Below are 21,374 nucleotides of genomic sequence, written 5' to 3'. Positions count from 1 at the left end.
ATGCAGTATGTTTCTCTCTATCTAACCAGGATGGAAAACAACGTGCTCTGCCAACAGCCTGGGACTGGATGATGAGGAAGTTATGTTTAAAGTCTGCTAAAGCTCCCAGCAACATTCCAGTGAAGCTTCTATATTATGGTCGTGTCTTCTCACATGAAAAGTCAGAGCTTAGAAACGCTGAGGCTGGAAGAGATGCTGAACCCTCGTAAAAGGGTTGACATATATAAAACATGTATACTTACTTCCAAATAATCTGAAATTTGTATGTAAATCAATGGCATAACAAAGCTCCTTAAATAATATAGCTGTCATTCTGCTGGTCTGCTAGCGTGTGCTGCTACTTGCACATATGTGACGGCAGTGAACCACAGGGCTACAGGCATCAGTAAGGTCATCTAAAAACACAGGGCTTCTGCAGCCCCTGGGCCATATACATCACATTTCCCACACTTCACTTCCCTTGCAAAGAGCTGTACAATCTAATGGATCCATACAGGAGAGGCTTCCTTCAGGCATTATCTGGCTGAGGATTCAATCTCAGGGAAATCAGGGAACTCTGATGGAAAGACATAAAAATAGACCGCATATGCTTCTGGAGGAGGCGGCGTGGGGCTGGAGTATATGAGGGTAAGGAGGAAGTGATCTTCAATAGAGACGAAAGAAGCTCTCTGACAAAAAAGTGCAGCTGGGAAGTTGCAGCTATATTTATTTATAGCGGCAACTTCCCATCTTCTGGAAACACTACTGTGATTCGGGGTTATTGTAAACAAAGTCAGAACTCTGTCTTCATTCCTGTTGTTGTTCAGCATCAATAGCAGCTGTTGCTTTTACCAGCCAGCCGTCAGTGACTTCGTCTAAAACACCCCAATGTTCAGCCCTGTTTAAACCTTGATGTGGTAAAACACATCAGTGTGACGTTTTCCAATATCCGACACCTTTGCGTTTGAGTTTATGCACTTTATGCACGATGACAAAAGCTTGCGTGCGTCCCCGGACAGGCTGTTGCCCTCTGTGACCCTCTAACCACCAGCTCACAACAGTGATTATCATCTTTGACCCCCAGCTGCTGTTTTGTCAGCCGCATTAACACCAGAAGCCAGTGTGGACTACAGCCTGGACAGACACTTCCAGTGTGCAAGCCACTTGCCTAATTTGGCCAAGTGGATGTGACAGTCCAAACAGCTTTAAGGCCTGTATGTATGACAGGCCGGGGAAGAATTCCAACATGTAAGCCACCTTATTGCAGAGGCAGGAAGGAGGCTCTGCTCGGTACATTCCGGACCCACACAGATATCTTCCTCCTAACTCCTGCCTTCTTGCCAGCTCACCCACAATGCAGCTCAAAACAGAACAGTGCACTGGGTGTGCACGGCCTTTACCCCCTCTCCTCCTGAAGCGGTATCACCAGAGGCATGCCTCAAGTGGTAACTGATCCCCAGCAAAACACCGGGTGCCTTCCCAGAAAGCAGTTACCTCGGCATGGCCGGGAATTGTGAGCGTCAGCAGTCTGAGCCCCTCCGTTCCTCCCCGGCTCTCAAGCCCGCTCAAAGTGCTGATTCAGGGCGAAGGCGCAGTGCAGTCACCACCAGCCGGTTCTCCATCACTTTGACAGGTCAATAAAAACCAGTGTAAACTATTAATTGGATCATTAATTATTGATGCTGTTTTTACAACAATTTAAGGTGCTGGAGAAGAAAAGAAGCTGGGCTGAAACATATTTGCAGAGGAGGTCGGGCAATGATAGAGAGGATTCAAGTCATTTATATTTATAAGCTACATTAAAAGAATGAAATGTAACTAAGGCAATAAAGCAATAAAGCAGGCCCTGTGGGCTTTAAAATTTCTGGATTTAAGTTGAAAATTGGCACCTACAAAGAAGGCAGAACATAAAGTATTAGAAAACATTGTGCTCTTGCAATAAAACTAAAAAAGTGGCCTGTCTGGTTGTTTTTTGGGAAACAGAGAGAATCCATTGAATGGCTGCTGTGCATTATCTGTTATATTAATTCCTGCATGATGTCCTCACTAATAGCATTCATGCATCTTCATCTGCACATGAGGAAACACTAGGGCTCTGTTAAAATGTTCTGCCATCCTGGAAAGTTATATATTCAACTCTGAAAAGTTCAACTCTGTCCCCTGTTTGTCCTCTCTCCTACACTGGCTGACCTGAGGAGGCAGACAGACGCTGACAGAAAACAACAGAAACTCTTACAAACAAAGCAACCTGCTTTTCTCCAGCTCTCTTCCACGGCTCCCTTCAGCCTGGAAAGGGAAGAGAACCGTGCAGACCTCCTGAATTGCCCCCCCACCCCCATCTCCAGGCGTTAGCCGTTTTTAGCATGTCTCAGGCACAAAATCCAGCTGCACTGCTGCACTTTTCCCACCTTCGCTGCAGCGTTGGCTTTCTGTGGGCGGCACTTTTTACGTTTCTAATTACAGGTTTGACAACATAATCAATTCGCCATCGTGACGAGCTAAGTGGAAAAGTCAAGAAGCCAACAACATAAACAATTGCTTTTGATGTGTGCCATTTACTTCACTCAATCTGACCAGGGTGTGTTTATAGGCTTCGACAAACGTGCCCGTGTCTCCGAGCAGGTAGGACTTTTGCCATCAGCGATCTGATGTCTGTTTCCATTTTCCAGCCGGAGTCGCACCTCAGGCCGACACGGACCGAGCCGATGCCCGGCGCGCCAATTCAATTAGGCTTGTCATTGTAAACTGGCGGCGTTCTTTGTAGACGTTATCGCATTACGGAGGTTTAGATGGAAGTTTGAAAGCTTAGTCTGAATTAAAACCAGCCGTCGGGAAATCGAGAAATCGTGGGAAAATCTAACCAAATTATCCAAATCACTCTGTCTGACTGATGCTGTTTAACAGTCGTCGCACAATCCGGCAAAGTTTCATTCAAACACACACACACACACAGACACTTAAACACAAATACACACAGAAACATATCTGACGGGCTCAGAGTACACGAGCCTCCTCCTCGAAGGCACAAGAGCTGTTAGAGTCGACAGAATAACAGAAACAATAATGCAAAGGCTCATTTTGTAAACTAGAATAAACAATAATGAGCACTACATCTATAGAATATACAGAGAAACACAAACACGTACAGAGACTGTAGACTGGGGAACTTCAACTCCATCCATTTAAATTCACAGAAAACAGAAACAACATCATCTAATCGGTCATAGAACATAGAAAGTTTAGCTTTACAGCTGCATTTTAAAGCGTCCGAGGCTGTATTATTAAAAGGATTTAATGAAGACAGAGTAGAGAATAAAGTGAGTGACGCCTACCTTTCTCACTGACTGACTCACTCTCGATCTCCACGTCCTCACAGCTGGTGTACTCTGGCGTGGTGGCCAGCTCCTCCTCCGAGCTGCTCAGTGACACCTGCCGCATCTTTCCCCCCTTTTTGGTTTTGTGGGGCTTGGGAGGCGGCGGGCGCACCGACTCCGACTGGTCCGAGCTGAGGGAGTCGTTCCTCAACATGCTCTCCATCTTTTCCCTCTTGGTTTTGCGAACGGCTGAACTGGGATCCAGGTGGTGTTGCTGCCTCCTCATGGGATCGCTGCCCAGGTCGCCCCTCCGCAGGTCTCCGGATCGCTCGCCCAGAACTGGACTGCGGTGCGGCGTCGGGGGGCTGTGGTTAGATGTTCTGTGGCCCCCGAGCCCGGGGCCCATAGGCCCGGGGGAGGAGCGGTCCACAGAGTAGGAGCGCTGTCCCACCATTGGCGGCCGGCGCTCGGTGAGATGCTGACGTGACAGCCTAATGGGCCCCGGTTCGTCCAGCTCCGTGTAAGCCAGAGAAACGTCGCTGTGGCGCCGCTCGTGCCTCAGCCGTCCCACCTCAGCGTGCATCCTCATCTGCTCCTCGTAGGGCTGCGGCTTGACGGGATAACGTGCCAGGTTGGGATCGCTGCGATAGCGAGCCTGGAACTCCTCCTGACGCTGCCGCTGGAGCTCATACTCACTGGGGGGTCCATCTAGCTCCTGGTCCAGAGGGTATTCCTGGGAATGCCAGCGCCCAGGGCCCCGTCGCTCTCTGTAGCCCATCCTTGCTGCCTCTGCATACATGTGTGAGCCCCGCGGAGCCCGCCGAGGGTCCCCATCCCCATAGTCAGACGGTGATCTGGGCATGCTGCCGTCTGTCGGGGCATACTGCGCGTGGTCGCCCCCCTCCCTTTGGTCGTATTTTTGGTTTGGATCCCTGGATGCAGATGGGCTTCGTTTCCTGACCAGAGAGAAGACAGCACAAGAGCATTCATTACTGGATGTATAGCCGTACAGAGGGTACGTGATATACTGTATCATTTTAAGGTTTGCATGTGGTTTAAATCTCCAGTGAGCACTGGTGGAAATGTGCCGAATCATTTAGGCATCAGCCTCAGAGGAGTTGCTCAAACATCCCCGCTGAAGCTGAAGCCTCAGCCTGCCTGTAGTCCATAATCTCACTTTACGTTGCCCTGTACCGCATAGGCTCCAGACCCAGCCGACCCCCTCACAAATGCATGCAGACGCAGGGAAAGAGAGAGAAATGGGAGGCTGCTTCATCGCCTCCTCTCACAGCAATAACGCCTTCCTCAAACTCCAAATTTGAGAAATTATATTTACAGATAATATTCACAAATATGGATTTACTTTAGATTGAGGAGGAAACGTAAGAGGCTGTGATCAAAGATATTCTACAGCACGGCAGCGTGACAGAAGGGGGAAACAAACGCTGTGTGTGTGTGTGTGTGTGTGTGTGTGTGTGTGTGAGAGAGAACTTACAGATGTTGTTAAACCAAGTAAACCTGTGTCCTGGTTGGAACTAAACATGAACATCCAGTTTTAAGAGAAGAAAAGTATTTAAAAAATACCATTTTTTGTGGAAATTAGGTGAAAAGAAGGTATTATTTTATATTCGCACAAATGGTCATTGTCAGGAACTTACATCCCTAAAATTAGCTATCAATCTTCTCGCCATTGTCCGACTGTCAGGGAGGAAACCAGCCAGGAAGGGGAGAGGTGAAGAACTAACTATGCATTAATGCATTTATTCTTCTGTTGAGAATCAATTATTCATAAGCCACTTTTCCCCTACATTTCTCCCACATATCCTGCAAAATAACAATGACATTTTGCCGAGCAAAGAGCTCTGTGAAGCATCCCTTTAATTTCCTACGTGACGACTTTTCATAAATTCCAGGGCCTTCATAAATCACCGCTGCCAGCCTTGCTCACTGGCCAAGGCAAGGATTCGCTGAACCACGGGGAAGGTTTGGTCCTTCTTAAAAGGTGTCCATGATGGTGCAGAATCACGCTAGACGTGCACATGCACACATCTACAGGTTCCCATCACTACATACAGCACGAGCACTTTGTGTGTGTTTTATGAGCGCTTCGTTCGCCTATTTGCATGTTCTCAAGGCATCAGGGTAAAAACCCCTGAGAGATGGTCTCTTGAAATTGTACACCCAGAGTACACACACTCTCACAGACACACACGTGTGTAGAACATGTGCATGGCCACAACAAACATTAACAATCTGCCCTTCTGACAGGCTCTAACTCGCCTTGACATGCGTATAATGTTTCCCTGTTCTCAGTCAGCCTTCCATGTCACTCCTGTCCAAACAAAGAAATATCCAGGGGCTAGCGAATGAGCTAACGATGACGCGCTAGTCATCTGTACTGTGATGCTAACGCTGTCACCCCCAAACACCTTTAAGAATATGAAACAGAGCAGTAACCACTAAGTGTTGTACTTTGAACTGTTCCCCGAATGCTGCAGTTGCTGCTGCCGGGCAGGACCTGCTCCTCCGAGCTCTCTGTGTCCTTTAGCTTACAAAGCTAACGTTTACAGCTGCTCCGCACGGCGCATTCATTGTGGAGCCCGGCTGCTCACTGAGTGCACATCATCGAGCGATCTAAAACTGATAATACACTTTTAGAACATAAAGGCTTCATACAGATTTGACTATGCACATATTTGGTCAGGTCTAGAGGCCCAGTGCGTGATCTAGCAGCAGTGAATGTATATTTCATCCTTAATGTCGCTGTCCTGTCCTGAGCTATCTATAGAAATCCTCTGACAGCGTACACAGTACAAGGCCTCATTTAGTTTGGCGGCAAGGACGGTGACGACAATAAGGTTCGACTCAGGAAAGGTGGACTGAAAGGACTTTGAAGAAGAGGAGAATGATTCATGCTGGTAAGGAGGCACGAGAGTCCCTTTTAAATGGAACACACGAAGCCTCTTTTAATTTTAGCGCAGCTGTGCACACCTCATCTGCTCTGAAAGTAATTACAATATTATAATCATCTTTCAAAGTACTCTCTCCTTATCAAAATCAAAATGTATCAAATCTGTGGCTCACCGAATTCATGGGATTACACTGTGGTCCTGAAAGATTAAAGTGTGTCCCTAAAAAGGACACAAACACAGCCATAGCGTTAAACTAGCTGTTACACACTGAGAAGTGGGTCCGTGAAATGATGCTGTCCTGCTCAGCCTAATCAGATGAGTTCCTGCTCTGACCCACTGACGGGATCTGATTAGGAACACCCACAGCTACAACCCAGATCCCAGACAACAAATGTGAGTGCAGTGCAGTGAGCGGTTGTGTGTGCCGCCGCCTCGACTGGATGGAAAAACCATCGGAGAGTTATGAGAATCTGTGTGGGGTTGGTGGGAATAACGCCTCTTGTGATTATGAACCCAGAGCACAACACTTAAATGCTCAACAATTAACATCAGTCTCCGCAGTTATAATTGGGGAATTTTGGCAGTTCTTCCAGTGATGCCTTAAGGAGTTACATGGGTTGTCAGCCAGACTGTCTGGTTTGGGATTTGACCCCCATTTGCCCAGAACAACATGCCACAAAGCTCAGACATTGTTTCTTTCTATGCATGAAGTTACATAATTGGTCTAGCCAGACAAAATTAGGTACCAACGACGAAGCTGAGGCAAATAAAATGGCTGTCAGATAGAGCGAGTCTTACTTAGCTGGAGCCTCAGCTCAAGTCTCCGCTTGGATCTGCAGAAACAAGTGGAAACAAAAGCACTTCAGTTCCACCTTGCTTGCAGCCTACGACCAATGCTTGCTTTTTTTCAGGTTTCCCTGCGGTCCTCTGTGCTGCAGCTCTAAAACTGTCCTCCTTTTATTTGTGGAAAGCCGTGGATGATCCTCAGGCTCGCATCGCTGCAGCTCTACCGACTGAACAGGCAGCACGAGCTCTGTCCGCTTGGCCTTTTCTGCTGAAGGAACGTGTTAAATAAGAAAGCCAGAAGCAGTCGCGGTGAAAACGCAACACTGCCCCTGTGGGACACGTGCCACCTCTGCTTTAGGGATAATGGAGAGGAGTCAAATGAGAACAAACGAGTGGCATTGTGTTGCACATCTCCCTGCTTAAAGGGAATCTGGCTCGCTAATGACATCAGTACATCTATTGAAATGAGATAACCTGAAAGAAAGCAAGTCCAGAAAACAAGCCGAGTGTGTGGGGAGGAGAACGGCACAGCTGCAGCCTCATCTCTCTCTCCTCCAAAGACTTACTCAGTCAGCTGACGTGGGACTGGCAGAATCCAACGTTTCCACGTACCATCAAACAGACAGATTAGCCGCGATGTCCAAACCTAGCATGTGCGCAGCCTCTTTTGTTTCTGCGCTCGCTTCTGGATGCGGAGATGCTGCACTTTATGACCTGGCGCGACGGCTCCAGTGGACCTAAAGTAATCGGACTTTTGGGTTTAATACCACCGTCATGTGATCGCTAAGACTGGCTAGAGGCAGAGGACCAAGCGCCCGTCGCTCCCATCCTCCGCCTATGAAAGGATTATATTCCCTGGTTGATTACTAGCTGACATCAATCAACAATAAAAAAAAGAAAAGAGATCAGGGCTCATCAAATCTGGGTTGACCCAGGTTCTTATCATCCTTCAACTCAGTACAAATATATGGTTTATGATTTTGTCATCGGCAAGGAGGGGAGGGGGGGTATTCAGGGTGGGAGAAACAGAGAGGGGGTGATTTATGTGCTCACAAAATAAGATTTTCTTTTCTGTTGAACTTTTTGTCTCAGGTGCACGTGCAAGTGTGCCAGTGCTTCTGTCTTCTCCCCCTCACCACTTTTCACTTCTGCCACCATGTTCCTCTCCTGCCCTTCCCTCTCTCGGCCCCCCTCCAGGAGGCACAATGTAAGACAGAGGACGGATTAGCTTGTTGTGCCCCTGACAGTGGTGGTGACAGGCCACTGACTCGTGTGTGTAATGGAGGGGGGGCTGTTGACACAATGCCTCAACCTCATGTCAAACGTAAGGTAGCCTGGGGGCTTTTTTTGCACCACTATTGTAATTAAAGGAAGGAGACATCTGATCTTCTGGACCACATAATCAGGAATGTGGTGTCCCTCAATGCATGCAGCCTGTGCTGAAATTGGCAGCAAAGAGGAAGACATGGTTTCCAAAGATTTTTTGTTCCGTGCTGGAATGCGCATCTCCCACAGTGCCGTTAAGTGGCGCTTCCCCCCTTCGAGTCCTCGAGTACATCCTGTCCTGGGAAGTTTTTTGGCCTGTGCATCAAATCTGCTTAACAGCTCACACTTCATGCTGACACTGTTCAGGTACATTCGCTTCTAGTGCTTCAAGCGGCATGTCAGCGATGTAAACGGAACAAGGCAGAGAGGGAAAGAGGGGGCAGACAGCAGGCAGTCGTGGAGTGGATGACAAACTGCTACACACAGCTACATCAAACCTAGCAGAACTAGCTTCTTGTTTAGCTTAAATATGCCATGTGAGAGCTGCTGTTCACAGGTAACAGTGACAGCGTGACTTTTCCACATATGAACACAACAATTTCTCAAAATACTCCAGAATGATGGAGGTGTATAATTAATACTCTTATTTAAAAGTCTGCATGATGTGTCTCCCAAGCACGCCTGGAACAGAGAAGGTTTGAAAAAATTGCCTGACATAAAGGCTGTTTAACATCACTTTCAACAGTAACAGCACGAACAAATCCAGAGAATGTATAAACAGAAGCTTTACTCTGCACACATTCTCCTTCAGGGTCCGATAATTCCTGTGGCTGCCTAAAAGTGAAAGGTTTTGAGGGATTAGTTAGTGGTAGATGCGTAGATCTCACATACCTTCAAGTGGCTCCTCACCAGACTGAAGCAGCTGCTCTTGTTTGCATCCAAGCAACATTGACTGTAATCAGATTTATAATGTGACTGATGGAGAGGCTGCAATAACATCTGGACTTCATCCAGCTATGAGATAAATGTCCTCATCCCTGATGCTTCTTACGTATGTGAAGTCTAGATCCCTTTGACCTTCAGTTTAGGATCTACTGGAGACTCTTGGACACGATAACAGATCCTCGACTGTCACAAACACCAGATCTACTCCGTCAACAAAAGTGTAGAATAAAAAGACCTTCCTTTACTATCCCGAACCTCGTTTTCTTCATTTAAAATGCATCTAGTGGACACACTGTGCAGTCCTGGATCATCAGTTCAGCAGAAAACACGTACAGTCTGCGCCAGTATTCATTAATTGGCTCCGCAAACAAACGCTGGAGTGTCCAGCAGCCCAACTGGTGTGTGTTTATACTCTATATGGTGAATGCATCTTCTGGACTGCAACACCTGATGGCTCTCCTTTTTAAGAAAAGGCGCTGCTAGCACTCTATGTAGGCCAAGCCCCAGCAGAATATGCCATTAAGATTAGCCAGCTGACAACCCCGTACAGTTCCACTGCAGATGGCTTCTCCTTTCCCTGCAGAGAAAGGTTAAAGCTACAGAGCACGCGTACATTTAGCGACGATATCGTCCAGAACGCGTAAAAAGAGAGGAATTTCGTAACAAGAAAGCACATCAGAGGAGCTGACGAACAGCCGGACGCTGTGCTGGGGGGGCAGCGCAGGAGCTCTGCCTCTAATCATGTTTATTGACTTCAGTGTGATTCGAACAGTTACTGGATCATACACACAGCAGCTGCGGGGGAGGGCGGGGCTCTGTGAGCAATCACCACCACATCACGGCAACGACGGGTAATTAAGGGTACTACCAAGTATTTGAACCTGTGAGAAACACTTGTGAGTGGCAGTCAGCCGTGACCACAACTTACCGCTACACCACCATACTAAGCATATTAAAATCCTCCTAAAGAAACAGTGGTTTGCTTAAAACACACAGGAAAACAGGAAGTGACTGTAAAATGGCTGCCCTCTACATTAATTACCCATTTCCTCTGCTGTCACCAACCTGGCTCTACTCCTATTCTTTCTTTTCGGCTTCACATTGACTTAAATAATAGAAAAGGGTGATTTAAATGACTAAAGAATACAGCGGATGTGTTAGGGGATTGCCTTTGCATGCGGAATCCTAAATTTAGAAGTTTTCTTTGTTTTTTAGGAGGGGAGCCATTTTGGTTGGAAGCAGCAGTTTTGTTTGCATGTTATCAACGACACACTGCTGCTCTCTTCCCACCTACAGGTGCTCTGACTCAGGTTCCTCAGCGGCTGCTCATTTTTCACAAAGCTCTCCCTGTCGAGAACGTAGGGAGACTTCTCAGGCTCTTCAGAACCCAGAAAATTCGATTGCAATGGCTGGGATGCATTTCTGCACCAGACAAACTGAAATGACTTGAGCACAGTCTCTCCTCTTTTCGTCCCTCAAATACACAGAGACAAACACAGACACACACTCATGCACACTTCTTCATGTTTATGCCAAGTGTGCATTTTTCATCCCATTGAGCAGGCTGCTACCTTTCTGTATTTGAGAATGTCAGTCTTTTTATTTCTTCGCGTGGGTCTTTCCATACCTTTCAAATAGCTTTACATTTGCACTACGTCCCCACGTTATTAGATTATTGTCTGAGACGCCGCTAAATGATGGCTCCGCCCACAATGCATTGCATACTGGGGTTGGACGCAGAAATTGGAACAATAAACATGTCAACAATACTAAAATAATTTAGTTTGTTGCTAGTATAGCCTAGCAAAAATGCTATTGGTGCATGCAAATTAAAGGACTTTTTTTCCCAATAAAACCCAAACAGAATTATGCTAACAAACAAGCCACTATAATTTAAGGCTATGTTCTAAGGAATCCAGCTGTCCTGGTGTGAATCAAAATGTTTGCTGCTGACTGTATCACTCAATTTTGTCTCAGCGTAACAAGGTCGGACACGCACCGACGGAAAGGTAACTGGCAGCAGGCGTCGCAGCACAAATCAACTCTGAAAATCTCTATCATACTTGATCTCTTCCAGCCATGCAAATTAATCCAGTGTAAAAGCCTCGCTGTGTGCAAAGTGGATTACTGCTGAGCAATCACTCCTTAACAGTCTCATTTAGAAAGATCCAAATTCGCTCCATTTTGAGGCTGGAAAAACACAGGTGGGCCGAGGAACTTTCCCAGTTCTTTCAGGAATTCTGTGCACCTCTTCTGACTGGGAGGGAGCACCATAAATTCAGATTCCAGCCAAACTAACCAGCCCATTAGACACCAAATATCTGAGAAAACGCAGAACGATGACAGACACGTGGAATAGTTTCCAGCGGAGCAGCTACGGGATGATCTCATTTTCCATCGTCACATTACAGAAGTAATATTTTTTCTGGTTAAATAACAAAACTCCTCCATCCTCTCCATCCCAGTTTCACTGCCTTTCCCTCCGAAAGACTCTCTCATGCCGAGTTCAAACAGATCCGCTGCCGGGAGGCTTGCCTGGAGGAAGACGGGAAGCTGCAGCGTATGATGGCAAGACAGGGCCTCGTGAGCCTGGGATGTCACCACACACACACAAACACGTACTCACACACTTCAGCCGAGTTTCAGCACATAAGAAGTCACAAAAGACTTCTTTCTATTTTTAAAATCACTATTTCTGATGCAGGAGGAAAGAAGAGAAGAATGCCAGAACAATAAAGCACCTAAACAAAACATCCACTCACATGTCAGGCTGCCTATATATTACCTACACGGCAGTGACATTAATTAGGCTTAACCAGACCATCTTTTGCAGTGTTGTACGTCACTAATCCCTCATCTGTGTGCGGAAACAGTAAAAAAAAATCCAAGGAAGACCTTCTTCTTGGGAAGAAGTCCTTCTGCCGAATGACCTTTTCCCCTGTCTATCCAACTGGCGACGTCTCCATGGATGGACCCGCGGTCAGACCTTTCAGGGCTGGCTCCGGACCAAAAGGCCCGCGAGGTTTAATTGTGATTGTGCGAGACGTCCGTAGCCTGTGCACGGCTTCCAGAGAGGCCTGTAGTTTCAGAACACACGTCGCCTGTAACAACTTTTTTAAATCACATTTAGGTGTGATGACTTGACCTTGAACACTGAGCAGGAGTTTTTATCTTATACACATTTTACAGTGTGGTTAACACTAAAAAAAAGTGGAGCTGTAGAAATGGAAGATAGAAGAAACCCAGCTAGGGAAGGAAAGAGAGAATTCTTTTTTGTTTCTCTTCCCCGCCACCCCTGGAGATCAGATTAACTACTATCCTAAAACCTAATGAACTAGCAAACACTGGAAATGAAATGAATAATACATTGGGTTTCATTAATGCCAGCCAGCAGACTAACAAAATAATGAAGAGAGGAAGCAGAAGAGGAGGAGACACCGGAGCTTTTTCACCGTGTTTACTCAGCATCTGTCTGCCAGAGACCCGGGCTTTTGATCAGGACTCGGATGGGTTCTCCTCTCCATCGCGTGGCAGGAGGAGTCCGGGGAGGCCTCTGAGCGACGCCGGGGCCGGCTCATTTGCAACACAAATGAAGTGAGCTAATTGTACACGTGTGGGAAGACGGGGGACACGCACACATGGCGCAATCTTTGCAAAATATGGAAATAATTAATCTCATTGAGCTGGTGAAATACCATCAGTGCTACGAAAGGGGATTTGACTGAGGCTCAGGATTCGACGAATACTAGAGCAAGATGTTTCCACGAAGCTTTTTTTCATTAGGCAGGGAGCCTCCTCGAGTTTATTTTTGGTAATTGATTATATGAGAGCATGAAATTCAATGTGGATTTAGGGCAAAGTGACAGAATTGTTCATAAATAACACCTTCTTTACTCAATGTATGGATGCATTTTACTGTGATTGTGGACCATCTATTCAAGTCAGTGGGAGAGGCTCGGAATAACTAATGCTATGTCAATAGCATAGCATAGCATAGCAGCAACAGCTAAATTTTTATCTTTTTGGATTAGTTATTACTTATCCGCTCTTGACTGATGCCATCTTTACATCTGTGGGTTTAGCTCATGTTGAATGGGTGAAATCACTGTGTTCAGAAAATGCTGGATGTAAACAGACGCTGACTTGACGATGCATCTGAGGCTGTTCACCTTTTGACCTAATAAAGGTCTGACCTCATAGGCCAGAATGAGTTCATAAATTAAGAGAACCTTTGTTTTCAATTAGCAACTCCTCTGATCACCAAGGCCAGAGGAGGATTTGTAGAGTAATAAATGTGGAAACACAGCGCCTTTTACAGAGCTCACGCTGACTGGAAGTGGTCAGATTTAAACGGCTACTGATGCTGACAAATAGCATCACACATAAAGGCAGATGGCGGAAAGCAAAGCATTATCCATGCAGCATATGCAGGTTCTCTTCCCTCTCGTGGCTATTTAAAAAACGAGATGACATCAGGCATCTGTTTGGGAGCTGAAGAAAAGAGGCTTTTTGTGGGGAAAAAGACCTCCCAGGGACCGGGCTTCAGAGGCAGCAGCATACGAGTGCTGCCACATGCACTCTCACAAAGAAACACCCACAGAGGAGCCGGGGCTCAGATTTGTGCCACTCAGCAGCTTTCAATTTAGTCCACAACTGAGCATATGAAGTCGGGGGGTCACCTTGACATACTGGGAGGCCACTGGGTCGACTGGAACTCATCCATTAAGGGCCTGGTAAAACTTAGGGACACATGCTGACGAGTGCACGTCTACACAACGTGGACCGTTCAGCCTTTAAAATGATCAGTCCTGCTCCACGAGCCAGTTGAAGCTACACGTAGCACACACGCCCCTGGGTGACATCATATGTACCCACGGTCCATATCTGGTGTGGGTCCAAACCAACTGCCCCCGCTCTCCTTGCAACCATCACTCCATGTCCCTCTGACTCTTTCTGCTCCTTTCTTCACCTCTTAAATGATGTCCGATGCCGAAATATGATTTGAGGAAAGCAGAGTGGAGTTGAACATATTGATTTATCCTCTACTGCTCTCTCCTTCTCTCTCTCCCTTTGACCATTCATCCCCTTTTCCCTCTCTGCAGCCATCATTCCTACTCTTTCCACTTCATCTTCCCCCCCCCTCTCTCTCCAGCGTGCGATCATAATAAGGCCTCTCTTAGACGCTCAGGCAATAAACCGGGGCCTCCCTCTTTCCTGTGCACATCTCCCTTGGTGAGGACAAAACCAATAAAGGGCTGGCTTAATTACAGCTGCCGTGTGCCTGCAACACCCGAGAGCCATTCTACGGGACTGAGGGTGGGCCGAGCGTGGGCGAGATGTGACGGGATGCCGGGATTGGGCATAAGAACTACTGAGGATATAGTTTTTCTCCTCAGTCTGACTCCCACACCTAAACCCTCAAGACACTACTTTATAGTACTCACCGAGATGAAAAAGTGATGATGGTAGCTTAGAGGCTGACTGGGAAAATGTGGGTAGCATGAAAGAGCACAGTCAGCTTGATTTGGCATCTGCAAGGCATTATTATGGAAGTGAGTGCAGCAGTAGCTGCTGAGGAAAATATGTACACTCCACACGACGGTAGATCGTCCTGGATGCAGGAGAAAGGGAGCCTGGCTTCTGGAGACGTTTGTCCCTGTCACTTGTTTCTAGATTTCAGATTCATCACACATGAGTCTGGGGGTCTCTGGGATTCAATAGTCCCCACAAGCCGAAGCCGGTTCCACGACCGCCTCACCCACAGCTGTCACCATGGTGACTGATGCCCGGCTGTTACTGCTACCTCCTTTCACTTTCCGTCCTTTCTTTGTTTTCGCACTTGAGAGCTCCAGAGCTCCACCCAGCTCCTCGAGAACGTCATTTCCTTGCTTGTGATTGTGAAAATGTGAGCGATGTGCAACACACACATGCACATCTCAGCCACTTTAAGCCACTGCTTCAGGTCAGCAGAGACAGTTCCCTCATCGATAACACGGATACACTGTATCTAGTGTATCGTAGTGAAGAGAAAACAGTTAGCACGTGTGGACATGGGCGGACGGAACTCCACAGCGGAAGGAGGAGATTTGCACAATCTGTAGCAGCCAGAAGAGCATTTAACATCAAAATCTGTAGGGAAACAACTGAAACATGGCATCGCCTTCTTTACATGTTTGCCAGGTTGTTAAATAAAGTTTTTCCCATCCACATCTGTCCGTATTAACATTGACACGCAGTCATCACTGAGCCATGTCACCACAGCTCATCTAGAGGGAACCAGAGAGGACAGGGTTAAGGTTCTGGGGAGGGAGATGGGTGGTGAAACCCCTATGGACACCACAGCAGAAATATCGGTGGGAGAACTATGTTGCTGGCTTTCTCCCCCCATCACTGTGCACCGCACGGCTACAGATACGCTGTCACTGCAAGAAAACAATATGCGAGGTAGTGGGTGGACGTAAACAGCTGTGAGGATGAAGATGACTCACTAAAATCACACCCAGGTTTGTGCAGCCCGTTTGGAATCTGCCGGGTCGGAAACGCGAGGCTAACTAGAATCTAAATTCAAATGAGCTTTTCCAACTCTGCTCGCGCTGTCATGAGCGGAGGCAGCTGTCGAAACGGTGGATAGCAGACACGGTGTGTGTGTGTGTGTGTGTGTGTGTGTGTGTGTGTGTGTCTGTGTGTCTGTGTGTGTGTGTGTGTGTGTGTGTGTGTGTGTGTGTTGGAGGAGGGAGGGCGAGTACGGCTGCTGGTTAAAGGCAGTGTCCAGTCGATGCGAAACCATTCAGGCCTTCTAAGAACAGACCCCCACACCCCATTAGGACCTCCGCTGACGCACATATGCATAATACATGGAGGCTCAATCTAAAAGCATTCAGTACAGCCCATTAGCAGGCCTGACCTAACCAGAGCACAGAAAGAAAACACACACACCAGTAGCCACCGTCGTATAGATGGTGAGCGCTGCACGTCTGCACAAAGTGGTGCTTTGTGTCAGCAACTTTTATGCTAATTACATAAACTGAGGCTATCCAGATGCTCCCCATGCACGCCACCACCAAGTGTGCCCACCCAAAAGTTCCTCCGACGGAGGAAAACGTGGACGGTAATGGAAAATACGGAAATTAATCAGTCGAATGTCGTGATAGTTTGGTTACAGTTTTCAGGCACATTTTGTTCAGCCCTTCCAGTGGCTGAGTGGCCTGGCCGTGCAATGTGAGGTGGCAGAGAGCCCAGTAATGCTGTAAATTATTTCAGATGATAGGGTTGGCTGGGAGGGGGGGCAGAAGTAAGCAGTTTGCTCTACCCAGTGACAGATGTGTGTGGTGGAGACATGGGAGGGACCCCTGCCTATGGCGAGGTAAAGAAGAGGTGTGTCTCTTCTCTTTGCCCCTGAGCTGCAGAGGCACCAGTGCAAATGTTGGAGCTCTTCTGCGATGTGTCAGACAGCCATGTTTGGCTAAACAGGGCCTCTGTGGGGGAGTGGAGCAATTAGCAGATATAATGTGCTCCAATGTGCCATCGCACCTCCTCCACAAAAGCACAGAAAATGCAAAAATCCAAACAAATACACTGAAATAAAACCACAACGTTGATATTAAAGTCGTATCCCCATCCGGTATTTATGAAATGATGCCCAAGCATGCCTGTAGTAGCTTAGAAGCTATCTCAGATATATTCTGCAGTCCTTTTTTGGCCATCACATGCGGGCGCCACGATCTCTGCATAAGGTATATGCTGACGGGTGGGGGTGGGACGTTTCCATATCGGGGATGTTTAAAAATGCACACTATCCTTATCTCGCCCTCATGTTCTCCTCTCACGACACTAACAGGAGCAGAAGCAGTACAGCGCACACGCTGCAGCAGCGGTGCGCCGGGCCATACGCGCACACGCACACGTATATATACGCGGCGACGCGCGCCACTCGTGCGCGCAACAAACCGCGGCAGCATCACTGATCGACCCCATCATCCGGCCAGGAAATATCTGCAGCAGCAGCAGCAGTGGCGGGAGTCTACGGCACTGTAGGCTGTTATTACGCAGGCTGCCTACCGATCGATACGCGCAACGACCCCCCCAGCCTGAACACTGGCTTCGTCCACCGATGGGGAAGCCCCTCCTCATAAATCAGGGCATTTCGTTACAAAGGAATCACTCACCCGATGTTGCTGAGCGCCTGCTCGAACAGCTCCGTCTGCAGGATGTTCTGAGGCGCAGAGAAAGCCCCGTTGAAATGTGACAAAACCGAACTACAGAACTGACGCAATGTCTCAAACTGCATTTTCCCCTCCTCGTTTCCTTTTATCCTCAGCAAGCGATCACCCTCCACCAACCTTCTCACCGACAGTATATCCCAAAAAGCTGCGCTCTCGCCGGACGCCCCCCACCTCCGCGCCTATACCTCCTCGGTATTTCTGTTATCTCCAGGGGAGCATTAAAGGCAGAAAAGAGGGCGATCAAGTTCCATATTTTTCCTGCCGCTCCTGGTGGAAAGTGTCCTTAGATAAGACGCATTCCGGGCGGGATCCTCCGGTCATAATGTTTCAGACTCGACACGCTAAAAAAGGAGGTAGCGCCGGTGCCGGCGACGGAGCGTTTCTTCGTCTGGCTGGAGCAAAACGCTCTTCTCGGCGTGAGAGGAGGCGAGGAGGCGCCGTGAGGGAGGCGAGAAGTGGAGACTCATCCTCGGCCGCGCCGACGGCCAGCAGCACAGGCAGCGTCCGTTACCGGCACATCAGCCGCTGCCGCACATCCAACTCACGTTTCCGGAGCACAAACTCGCAGAGCCTGAAAAGAAGCGCACGCACGGCTGGCTCTGATGCGCACACACTTGGCCACATCTCTCACGCACTCTTAGGACCACGGTACAGTACAGGCCAGAAATAGAGAGGCGACGCTGTTCTCCCTTTATAATCCACATAGAACATCAGCTGCTCGTCTCCAGCAGGAGCAAAGGACGCATACAAAAGGCTGTTCCCTCAGGGGGCCACGCTCATTTATTTATTCATCTTGTATTTTTTATTGAGTCAGTGTTTCTTCATGAAGCCAGGGATCACTGGATTCATTTAGCCCGCAGAGGCAGGACGTTTCATCGGACCAGATATATCATAGGGTGAAACATCAATTAATTAGGCAAAGCCTTATTGATTCCTTATCAGCCTCTTACGTAACCATTACAATCCCTTCTCCGTTCTCAGAATGATATATCTAAACAAGAATAGCAGAAACTGTTGGCACATTGTCATGGAATTCACAAATGACTAATCAAAGTATTTATCTCAGCAGTAATGTTCAGTTCACACACTAATCTGATTATTGGAACCATCTCTGTCGTTCCAGTCTTCTTCATGCATCCATTAGCTTCTGGGTTTGTTTTACTCTGTTAGAATGGACTGATGGGGAAAATTTCGATTTTCAAAATTGTCATAGTCAAGTGTGGCTGCAGTTGTCCCATCATCTTCCCCCCTTAAACTCCCAAGACAATGAGATAAACGAGATCCCTCCTTAGAAACAAGACTGTTGGCCGTTTCCCTTCCTTTCTTCAGCAGAACACATCCTGGAGTTTAATTAAACTTTCTGTTCGATTAATGGAAGTGGATTTTGGTGCCTCTGCAGGAAGCTGCTTGCATGGACTCTATCGTCAGCATTACTCGCTGAATGTTCAGACGGCTTTTTCATGGCCGCCGTCACAGCGGGAATCTCTCTCCTGCCCCATCTTCACCTCTCTGACCAAGCAATCAATTCATACACAAAGGCAAAGGCACAGAAAGCACCTGGATGCCTGAACACTGAGATGGCTCTGATCTATATTCAGACGGATCCTCCATTAAAGCAGCCAGCCATTTGAGGAGGACGTGGGTAGTGTTCACTTACACGGAGGTAAGATGCTGCTACGCTGCGTCGCAGCTAAAGGTTGATGATGGCGCAGCTTTGATTACCTGTGTGGCTGTTGACTGTGCGGCAGGGGTCGGAGTGCAGAGCGGCTAAAAGCAGGAAGAATCCAACAAAGAGAGCGTGGAAGCCAGAGTCAGCGAGACACGAGAGAGAAATGAACCTATACCGAGCACTTTCGCAGATACGCCGCGGCTTTATTGCACTAAATTGAAACAGTGCACGCTTGTCTCCAGCACTTGCTTCAAGTTAATAGTGAGGCATGCGGGATGTATCCATCAAATCATTCATTCACTGCCTTTCCCTCCTCAAAGCCCAGTATATTCAGTTGGAAAAGGGTTGCAAAGGCAGGAGGACACATGTCCGACCCTCTGTGATGAGAGGATGCAGATCTGGGGGTCAAATTTCCCCACTCACATTCTTATTTATTTCTTTAGACGCACCTGGTCTTTCTATGGGAGGATTACAGCTCGAAAAAGAACAAAAGTAAAGGTAATTTTACTTTAGTTATCAGTTACTTTAGTTATTATTATTTATGATTGAATCACATTTGCAGAAGCAGGTAACAAGCTTGTTTACAGACGGGTTCAACTTGTCTATTTAACTCGTCTACTAGTCATTTGTGTTATTGAAATAAAGAAAAACGCAAACTTGACCCCATAACATCCATACTCGTGTGTCTTTGAGTGTGTTGAGATTGGCTGTAGTGTGCACACTGACAAACAGACTGTTTTCTTCATTTATTAATATTTTTTCCAGTTTGTTTGCGTCTTTTCAAGGCGGTTTTTGGAGGAACCAAGAGGATGGAGCCCCCATGTGGACATCGAGGTTCATACAGTGGGAGCTTTGGTGCATTCCTGCTCTAAAATCACCCAATTCGACACCCACAAAAACAAACCCGTATGTGATTCATTCCCAGCTGACCTGTCTGTGGCTGCGTCACCGGGTCCAGGGTACCTCAGCCCCGAACCGTTGTCCAGAGACGCCTGTCTGGGCAGCAGCCCGCCGTGAGGTCTGCTTCTGTCTGACGCTGGTGTCAAGTCCCCTGAGGTTCCGTGGTAGGGGTATAGGGATGGGTCCTGCAGTTTGGCCTTCTTCCCCTGCGGCCCGCCTTCAAACACACCCCGCACCTGGCCAGGCCCCGAGGGGTAGAACCACGCTCCGGATTTGGTGAGGATTTCTTGTTGTTTTCGGCACAAGTTGCATACCCACATAACCTGCACGGAAGAAAAGGTGGGGGTTAGCACTGGAAATGGTGGCTGACAGGTTGTCTCCTATCATGAGCTGTAATGAAGTGACTTGGGTGTTATGTGGAGTTGGAAGACAGTCCAGCTCTAGATGGTTTTTTTAATATCTACAACTTTTCAGAAGCAACAGAAACATTTTCTTCACCTCATAATTAATGCACATCCGTGTAGACTAGTGTTGATGAGGTGACTGATGAAATGCTGTACACATGCAGCAGCCGTCATTATCATCAGCATCGTTATTGGACTTTTTGAGTCTGTGAGTCAAATGAACCAAAAAGCTTTTTTTCTACTGGTCATATGATGACAGCTAATGGCTGGAGAAGCTAGAATCATCTTATTAAAAGTTGTATTGTATGCATTTCATTTTGAAAAGATGAATAAAACAGCAACATTTTCCTTCTTTTATGCTCGGGCGAGGACTGGAGGGTAGACTTTTTGACTGTCGGGTCATTTTGCGCCTTTATCTGCTCCTCGATACTGCAGTCCCAGCAGCCAGCTCACCACATTAGCCTCATAAATCCAGCAGCAGACAGGAGCGGTGATCACCGTGTGCGCACGCACGCACGCACACACACACGCACACAGAACGCTCAGTCCATCAGTACAGTGTAAAGCTCAGCATTCTGTCTCAACCCTTCTTACGGGGAGCTATTATATGGCTAAAATGTATAAATCATGCATCACATCCCCTATAGCTAGACATGAATCTCTGTCCTTCCTGCTCACTGTGGCCACACCTAGAACCAAGCAACTTAAAGCCACATCCAAATGTGCCTGACAAGACGAGGATACTGCCAAATGACTGACGGGCCAGACGTCCAGGAGCTACCGCAGCCCCCACCTCACGCACATACACACACACACTCCCTGCTTTTACAATCCAAGTGCTGAGTCAGTGCATTACAGTTATTAATGTGAGCAGCATCTGAATGCTGCCTCACCCACCGTCACTTGGTCCACGGCTCACCTCATGTTTTTATTCAGTTGGCGCTGATGTTTTGCATCGGGGTTGGGCTGAACAGCTC

The 21,374-nt window shown here is 47.6% G+C and overlaps 1 protein-coding gene across 50 annotated transcripts in view; it reads right to left on the bottom strand.

The window, feature by feature from the left end:
- Window positions 1-21,374, bottom strand: part of rims2a (regulating synaptic membrane exocytosis 2a) — an 83,524-nt gene that overhangs the window by 40,045 nt on the left and 22,105 nt on the right. For 46 of the 50 annotated variants that reach the window (XM_057044342.1, XM_057044336.1, XM_057044343.1 and 43 more), the window contains 2 exons: window positions 20,024-20,316; window positions 3,312-4,249 (listed from right to left, as the gene is read on the bottom strand). In XM_057044342.1, the coding sequence (XP_056900322.1) occupies window positions 3,312-4,249; window positions 20,024-20,316 (1,231 nt within the window). Of the gene's footprint in view, window positions 1-3,311; window positions 4,250-17,367; window positions 18,081-20,023; window positions 20,317-21,374 lie in introns of those variants that run through there. The other 4 variants (XM_057044373.1, XM_057044375.1, XM_057044378.1 and 1 more) reach the window with 4 other exon arrangements.

The sequence above is a fragment of the Takifugu flavidus genome, chromosome 10 (genome assembly GCF_003711565.1).
Source record: "Takifugu flavidus isolate HTHZ2018 chromosome 10, ASM371156v2, whole genome shotgun sequence".
Classification (NCBI taxonomy): Eukaryota; Metazoa; Chordata; class Actinopteri; order Tetraodontiformes; family Tetraodontidae; genus Takifugu; species Takifugu flavidus.
Note: the sequence above shows the minus strand (reverse complement) of the source record. Positions and strands in the feature narration are given on the sequence as shown.